At 35.8% G+C, this 9,323-nt stretch overlaps 1 protein-coding gene and 1 long non-coding RNA gene across 2 annotated transcripts in view; both read left to right on the top strand.

The window, feature by feature from the left end:
* The window catches only part of LOC125654496 (GRIP1-associated protein 1-like), a 56,008-nt gene that overhangs the window by 39,195 nt on the left and 7,490 nt on the right, over window positions 1-9,323 (top strand). The window contains exons 23-24 of the mRNA XM_056142891.1: window positions 2,098-2,233; window positions 4,281-4,432. Of these exons, the coding sequence (XP_055998866.1) occupies window positions 2,098-2,233; window positions 4,281-4,432 (288 nt within the window). The remainder of the gene's footprint in view (window positions 1-2,097; window positions 2,234-4,280; window positions 4,433-9,323) is intronic.
* On the top strand, window positions 4,450-8,368 carry LOC130047634 (uncharacterized). The gene is made up of 2 exons (XR_008796456.1): window positions 4,450-6,029; window positions 6,063-8,368. It is a non-coding gene; the product is annotated as an uncharacterized LOC130047634 (long non-coding RNA).

Below are 9,323 nucleotides of genomic sequence, written 5' to 3'. Positions count from 1 at the left end.
TTTGCAAATGCAATGTACATGTATGTATGAATAGACAATAATAGAAATGATGAAATACTTAAAGTCCTAAACAACAACCAAATCATGGAATTTGTGAAAACATTTCTCAGCATTGCAATGTGGAGACATATACAACCATTTTATGGTTGATATTCTGTAGAGATTTTGTACCACAGTTTGCAAAGTTGTGGACAGATTGTTCACTCAAAATCATGCCTTTACAGATTTGTGGTTGAAAAATTATTACATGTATGAATAATGGTGAATTTGTGTAAGGGGAAACTGCATGCCTGAAAAAGGTAGTAAATCTCTATGACTTGTATGAAAATCACTGAATGTATGCATGTATAGTCGAGTTCAATGAGTCCCGAGGAGATCCGGGTTAGAAAAGGTCCTCAGTACACCTTGCTTGTCGTTAGTGGTGACTAAATGGGGCGGTCCTTTGGATGACACAGCAAAAACCGAGGATCCGTGACACAGCAGGTGTGGCACGATAAAGATCCCTCCCTGCTCAAAGGTCGTAAGTTAGGGATGGGTATTGCCAAAAATTTTGTATCTCGATCTATCACTTTTAAATGTTTTCACAATATCATAATATTGATATTGTGATATTTGAAGGCTTTCTGTTTTTCCTTAATTTTCTGTTATTGTCATTACTGCTTTGGTTTTAAAGTGCAAAATATGCCAAATTCAGTTTATTTAAACATCTATTTTGTAAAAGTAACCATAATATAACAAATAATGAAAACATCAGATCAAATAATAATCAAAGATGAAGATAACGAACAGTGATCAATCTCATAACTCCAATAAACAATACAAAATGAAAAGTTGGGCAAACACGGACCCCTGGACACACCAAAGGTGGGATCAGGTACCTAGGAGGAGTAAGAATCCCCTATCCACCGCTCACACCCACCGTGAGCCCAATATCTTGATCAGGTAAATGGAGTTATCCGTAGTCAAAATTAGTGTGCCCAGAATGGCCTAATAATCGGTATGAAACAATTAAGTCGGACAGCATTTGATGCAATGATAGGTTGTGTTGACGAACTAGATCATTATCAACTGATTCACAACTTGTGGATATGATGTTCGGACGCCATTTTGTTACTTTTAGTGACTCCCCGTAAAAGTTGATTTGATACCTAATGCATAAACGTAACTTTTACGAAATTTACGTATGTCCAAAAATACTGGGGTTTTTTCTCTGCCATATTGCTATACGTATCGTGGGACGAATGATCATGATATATCGATATACCGGTAAAATCGCACATCCCTACCATAAATGCTAAGCATAGGCCTAAATTTTGCAACCTTTTAAATAATTATAGTGAAATTAAAGGGGCATTAGCTATGAAAGTGATGGCAACAATTTTTTTCTCAAATTCTCTCATTGGCATAGGAATGTATACATGTATTAATGACTAATAAAAGCATTTATTTTGTTAAAAAACAAGAGAACCCTAATAAAACTACGCTAGATAACTCTTAGTGTAGAGAAATATTGTCTTGCAAGACAAAAATTATGTAATCACCAAAATTACATATTCATATGCCTGGTATGAGGTTAAAAAGTGTTTGAAATAATAATAAAAACACTAATGTTATAATATAGCAATTTTCAATTTATTTATTTAATCACAAAATCACATATTCATGTGCCTGCTTTGAGGGTAAAAAGTGTTTGAAATAATAAAATACTAGTGTTATAATAGAGCAGTGTTCAATGAATTCAACTTTTGGTGACAAAATTACAGCCAATATGCCCCTTTAACTTATCATTTGCCATAAAAAAGGCTGACAGATGAGATTTTTTTTTGTGAGGAGGGAAGGTTGACAGAATCTTTTATGTGATTTTATCATTATTCTTTGTCATTTGAGAATTGTGAATTGCTGGTAGAAATAAAGAGGCTAACCTCAGTTCTATTGATTTCCCTCTTTTAACAACAATTTTAATTGTGTAGACTCTTTAGGGACAAAGAATTGTTCAAATCTGAGCCACTTTTGACTGGTTGTCCTGCATGTAAAAAGACAGAGTAAGAATAGTTATAGCTCTTCAAAAGATCTAATAATTTAAATGGAAATCTTTAAAACAGACTAATTTGTAATTGCGATTTTCTTGTTTTTTACAAGGTGCGTCACTTAGAGACCAGCAATGCAGCAATGGCGGAGGATTTAATACAGAAAAGCCAAATCATACAACACTATGTCATGGAGCAGAGAAGAGGTAAAGTGTCTAATTTCATACAGTACTATATTATAGAGGAGAGGTTATGTCCCTTATTTCATACAGTACTATGTTATAGAGGAGAGGTTATGTTGATTATTTCATACAGTACTATGTTATAGAGGAGAGGTTGTGTCCCTTATTTCATACAGCACTATGTTATAGAGGAGAGGTTATGTTCCTTATTTCATACAGTACTATATTATAGAGGAGAGGTTATGTCCCTTTTTTCATACAGTACTATGTTATAGAGGAGAGGTTATGTCCCTTATTTCATACAGTACTATGTTATAGAGGAAAGGTTATGTTGATTATTTCATACAGTACTATGTTATAGAGGAGAGGTTATGTTGATTATTTCATACAGTACTATGTTATAGCTAAGAGGTTATGTCCCTTATTTCATACAGTACTATGTTATAGAGGAGAGGTTATGTTGATTATTTCATACAGTACTATGTTATAGAGGAGAGGTTATGTTGATTATTTCATACAGTACTATGTTATAGAGGAGAGGTTGTGTCCCTTATTTCATACAGTACTATGTTATAGAGGAGAGGTTATGTCACTTATTTCATACAGTACTATGTTATAGAGGAGAGGTTATGTTGATTATTTCATACAGTACTATGTTATAGAGGAGAGGTTATGTTCCTTATTTCATACAGTACTATGTTATAGAGAAGAGGTTATGTTGATTATTTCATACAGTACTATGTTATAGAGGAGAGGTTATGTTGATTATTTCATACAGTACTATATTATAGAACAGAGGTTATGTCCCTTATTTCATACAGACTATGTTATAGAGGAGAGGTTATGTTGATTATTTCATACAGTACTATGTTATAGAGGAGAGGTTATGTTGATTATTTCATACAGTACTATGTTATAGAGGAGTTATGTCCCTTATTTCATACAGTACTATGTTATAGAGGAGAGGTTGTGTCCCTTATTTCATACAGTACTATATTATAGAGGAGAGGTTATGTCGCTTATTTCATACAGTACTATGTTATAGCGCAGAGGTTATGTTCCTTATTTCATACAGTACTATGTTATAGAGGAGAGGTTATGTCGCTTATTTCATACAGTACTATGTTATAGCGGAGAGGTTATGTCCCTTATTTCATATAGTACTATGTTATAGCACAGAGTTATGTCCCTTTTCATACAGTACTATGTTATAGAGGAGAGGTTATGTTGATTATTTCATACAGTACTATGTTATAGAGGAGAGGTTATGTTGATTATTTCATACAGTACTATGTTATAGAGGAGAGGTTATGTCGATTATTTCATACAGTACTGTGTCATAGAGAAGAGGTTATGTCCCTTATTTCATACAGTACTATGTCATTAAGCAGAGATAGTCATCTTTAGTTCATACAACAGTATGTGATGGAGCAGAGGGGAGGTTTGTTTCATACAGTTGTGTGTTACGGGCCAGAAGACAGGTAAACTTCTTAATGAAAGGTGAAGATAACGATCAGTGATCAATCTCATAACTCCTATAAGGAATACAAAACAGAGAGTTGGGCAAACACGGACCCCTGGACACACCAGAGGTGGAATCAGGTGCCTAGGACGAGTAAGCATCCCCTGTCAACCGGTCACACACCCCGTGAGCCCTATATCTTGATCAGGTAAACGGAGTTATCCGTAGTCAAAATCAGTGTGCCAAGAGCGGCCTAACAATCGGCATGAAACATGTCAGACAGCATATGACCCAATGATAAGTTATTATTATACAAACAACTTCAGCTTCATATCTGTGAATTATTTCAGTTGTTTGGGGATAATAATCAAATTAATGAATTATCTTCTACCTGTTCTCTAATGAATAAAATGCCAGTCTTATCATACTTAGCGTCTTTTGATCAAAAAGAAGAAGTGAAAACTTGAAAAATGCATTTACCAGAATTTGTTATTGTGAACTGTGAAAACATAAAAACTATGAAGTGAATGCTTAAGTGGTTAATTTTTCATGCTGCTAGAAAACCGAAGCACTTCAAAATTGATATGCAGTGATTTCTGTTGTTTTTAGAAACCAGGCAACCGGTGCATGATGACAAATTAACTCTGAAGAAAGTGATAGATTTAGTGAACAAACACGAAGATCAGAACCTGAAGGAGATGAATAGAAAACTTCAAAATATGCTGGAAGAGACTTTAACCAAGAACATGCATCTACAAGAGGTAAGGGTCTACAGGAACAACACATGTAAACAACACATGTAAACAACACATGTAAACAACACATGTAAACAACACATGTAAACAACACATGTAAAGAGGAACAACACATGTAAAGAGGAACAACACATGTAAAGAGGAACATGCTCTTTAAAGTGGCATGCTTTTGAAAGGGTAACAAAACTTAAGGTGTTTTCAACCAAAAACCGACAAGTGGATTGATACCAAAATACACACTTAACAAATTGCTGAACTAATGCATTCATGACAGTTAAAGGCTATTACATTTACCAGAAACACGAAGAGGTTTGAAAGAAAAGATAGCTTAATGTTAAAGCTGAAAGTAGGTGAGAGAGAGAGAGAGAGAGAGAGAGAGAGAGAGAGAGAAATCACAGGTTAAACTCTGTGTTGAAGTCAAAATGGAGCTGTGAATAGATCATCTGAAGTTGTGAGCGTAAAGGGACCTGTGTCTGAAATCAGAGTACAGAAGTGAATTACGGTGATGGGAAGTCTGTAAGTGGATTCTGATATCACAGCACAAGTTGAACTCTCTAATGTGAATATCGAGGGAATCAATAGCAGGCGGACGATGCACGTGACAATTTGGTCAAATTCATCCATCAGTGGTGAGAATATTGTCAGTCCGTCAGACGGCATTCCTACAGTCTGTGAGATTCCCATAACAAATAGCACTGCTAATTGTCTCCGGATACAGCGGAGAGTTATAGAGGAAGCAGTGATGCGGCGGACGTCTGCCAATCTTATCGTAATCCTTATGTCACGTGGCTATTTTTAGGTCTTTATAGCTGTCATGTTAAAGGCCACCGTTTCTTGTGGAGCACAAGAAATACTATATCAGATGGAAAGGTTTTGGAAACAAATTTCGTTTGTTGTAAATTTTCGTTATGACGCTAACATAAAACACATTGCTCCGTCACGTTGGATGGTTTTGATTTGCAGAAAGAAACCAAAAAAAAAAAAAAAAAAACAAAAAAAAAAATAAATAAATAAAAAGATGGTACCAGCGAGAGCGCATTTATTAATCCAGTCATTTGTAAAAGATGGAGCTGCGAAGATTTGTTAGTTCTGTAACAGTAAACTTCTTTTCCCCTCCTTTTTTTAACTAAAGATTATCGGATCGTTAAAGATTAATTATAACAAAAATGCTTAAGAGGAATTACTTCATACATTGCAGACTGGGGCCAAAGTGAAGCACTGCACTTGTAGACTGTCGATTTGGGATAAAAACGAACTGAATAATTAAATATGGAATTCCTTTATTTTGATTTAACACGTCAAGCCTTATCTTCAGATACCATGTAGCATTTTCCACCACGAAACCTCTAAACAGCAGAGAAAATCAATTATTCCCATTCGTTTCTAAAAAAAAAAAAAAAATTCCATTATAACACGACCGAATCCTTGAAATGTTAAGGGATAAAAGCTAAAAATATATATGCCTCTTGAATACAGAATGGTTTGACTTGTCATGGGCAAGTCGTTTAAATCGTTTGAGTTTTGTAGTCACAAATTATGTCCTATTATGACGTCACATGTAGAACCAAGATTAGCGGTTTTGAGACTACCGGTACGACCACAGGTAACTGTAGAGTTCCTCCGCTACATAGAACAGGTAACTGTAGAGTTCCTCCGCTACATAGAACACTTTGATGGAGGCATACAGCTAGGGCACTTTAACCCTTCTCGCATATCTTTGTTTTGTTTTTCAGATTAACATGATAAACAGTTTTTAATAAGTAAAAGGTTTCCAAATCATTTTTCATACATGTATAAACCTGACAAAAGGTTTTTTTAAAAAAAAGTAAAAGGTAACCTATTGTTAATTTAAGAATTATCATTATATGTCCGTATACAGTTCTCAAATTAAGCACTGAATGATAAGACCTGGTGTTAGAAATATAAGAGCGGATCCAACGATTAGCGATACTTTGAAGGCGGGTACTGCGGTCCTGGAATACAGCAGCTGTGGTTGTCTAATTATCTATTTATTTGTGTGAAAATTATACCCTTATCCAATCCTAACTCTTGTCGTGGTCTCTCCCTCAGAGAACAAAGATATCTTAATCACGAATGATTCACATCCGCGGTTTCGTTTATTTTTTGACGAAGATGCCGTGATGCGCAAGTGATCTTCCATTTTACATTTAATCCTTTATTTGTGTTTCTATAAGTTTTTGTCTCATAGTCACCATTTCTATAAATTACTCCATACTTTCCATGTTCTCATATTCCCATGATGCAAACAATGTAGACATTTATTTTTGAAATAATACGGTAACGAAATATTTATATGTCAATTAAACAACTTTATAACAGGTCCCACAAAAATTTTAAACAGACACGCTTATTTTGGTCTGGATTTTGATGAACATTGTTTTGTTCACATTATGCTGAAATATGATAGAAATTCGATTCAAAACTTCCTACATGGGCATTTTCTATTACATTGATTTTTATCAACATTCGACACGCTCCCTATCATAATCAATGCCCGCCATACTTTAAAACAACTCCACAGACTAGTCTCCTCGATCGTACATCACTGAAACCTCTATTGAAGAAGTGCATTCGTCGTCCTTCAGAATCGGAGCCTCCCACTTGAAAACACGGAAGTAGAACTGGCTGCTTTTAAAGTCTGCCATTTGGTATTTTTCACACCATCAAATTTTTGTAAAGAATTACAGTATATGCATAGTACCTTATCGTATTTAAGGACCGTCGCTTTGCGACATTTCAGATGAGAGCAGAATCTCGGTATGAATGAAATACATGTAGTGTTATCGGCCGTTGAGTAATCACCATCTTAGTACAGAATAACAGTATTCCCTGACAGGTATCGTATTCCATGATATCACGACTTATATGCATAATTAAAACAAATTATGAATACAAAGGGACTACCTTTAATCAAATACCATTGATGCCTTTTATAACTGTAAAATAAAAGCGACCCCAATTTACTGATGGAATGCTGAATAGCGTATGTGCCTTTTGATTTCGTACGTACTGGAGTTGTAAATATCAGGACCCTTGTAGCACTCTCGTAGAACGATAAATTGAAACACAAAAATATACGTTTCATGTAAATCAGCAATTAGAGGGAAAGTAGTTCCTTCAATTTGCGTTAATCAGCTTTGAGTTATAGGGACCTTGAGTCATTTCATTACATGTCGAAGATGTTGCGTAATTGCGGAAGGATGCATGGATGTAAAAGTCACGTGGCATGGGTTTAATTTTCTCACACGGAAATCATTATTTGGGCAAACACTTTTGGCAAATACGCCTTGGGTACAAATCAGGTCCGTGTTGCATTCTCTTCGTGTTTCGTGAACCGACTTTCTTGTGTTACTGTAGAATCATTGTTTTAGCGAGTACTTAATTTGGCACAATTACTCGTAAATGTCAAATTGCGTAAACAGGAATCCGCGTCTCGTCTGTGTTAAACATGGGATTTTACATGTATTTTAGCAACAGAAAATTAAAAGCGAGTAATTTTATTTCGCGAGTGATGCCTCTCGCGAAATTACGCGATAATAAATCCCTCGCGTATATTCAGGAATCTGCGGTGTTCTGTTACCAAGACGATGCACAATAGAGGACCTTTTGAATATGTATTCTTTACCTTTCGGTATTAAATTGCACTGATCAATTGTGCAGTAGCTAAAGGTGTTGCTGAAGTGAACTGCAACACGATTGTTTTATCATTGTTATTTTTTCTCTCAAGACGAACTACATCTCATTTTGTTTTGGGAAACATTGTCATTGAGTCTCATGCTGAATGGGAGAAAGATAGAATTTCATACCTGAGAGGGAGAGAGGGGATTTTATGTTGAGAGAGAATTTGAGAGAGAGAGAGAGAGAGAGAGAGAGAGAGAGAGAGAGAGAGAGAGAGAGAATTTCACACTGAGAGTGAAGAAATCATAATGAGACAGAGATAATTTGACAGGGAATTTCCTATTAAGAGAGTTTCAATTTCATATTGAGAGAGTTTCATATGGAGATGGAATTTCCCATTAAGAGTGAACAGGAGAAAGAGAATTTAATAAGGCAGTTCATCAATCTAGGTTTAACATACATGTATATATATATACTGGTTTGAAAATCTTGCTAGGCGATGGGTGCCGTACGTCGCTGGTTCGACCCCGGGCTGGGGCGAAAATATTCAGTACCTAGTTGTGATTATTTAGTGCTTTATATATATATACATATATATATATATTAACTGAGGTCTATAAGCTTACACCGTTCTAGACCTATTTAGTATGTAAACACTCCCCTCCCTCCTATTTCTGGGTTCAGAGTCCATATCACAAGGTGGTCAAAGTTGGTGAAATATTGAAAATGCATTATCTTAGAGGATCTTCTTCACTTCTGGGTACCAATTAAGGAGACAAAATGTTTGCATGCTGCTACTGAGTATTGAGCCCGATACTGAAACTGTGAAATTCATTACCCCTGGGTTCAGAGTTCAGGCCCTTGAGTGGGGCTAAGTTGGTCATATATTGAAAATGAATTATGTCAAAGAAAATCTTCTTTATGAAAGGTGAAGATAACGAACATTGATTAATCTCATAACTCCTATAAACAATACAAAATAGATAGTTGGACAAACACGGACCCCTGGACACACCAGAGGTGGGATCTAGGAGGAGTAAACATCCCCTGTCGACCGGTCACACCCACCGTGAGCCCTATATCCTGATCAGGTAAACGGAGTTATCCGTAGTCAAAATCAGTTTATATATGGAAATGAAGGAGGCGAAATATTTGAATTATTGTAATGGGCATTAAACCCTCTGCGAGAATTGTAAAATTCATGACCCCAGGGTCCAGGTCTTAGGGTAGGGCTTAGGTGATCACATAGTGATCCAAA

The sequence above is a fragment of the Ostrea edulis genome, chromosome 7 (assembly GCF_947568905.1).
Source record: "Ostrea edulis chromosome 7, xbOstEdul1.1, whole genome shotgun sequence".
NCBI classification, from domain to species: Eukaryota; Metazoa; Mollusca; class Bivalvia; order Ostreida; family Ostreidae; genus Ostrea; species Ostrea edulis.
The sequence above is the reverse complement of the archived record's forward strand: the minus strand, read 5'-3'. Positions and strand labels throughout refer to the sequence as shown.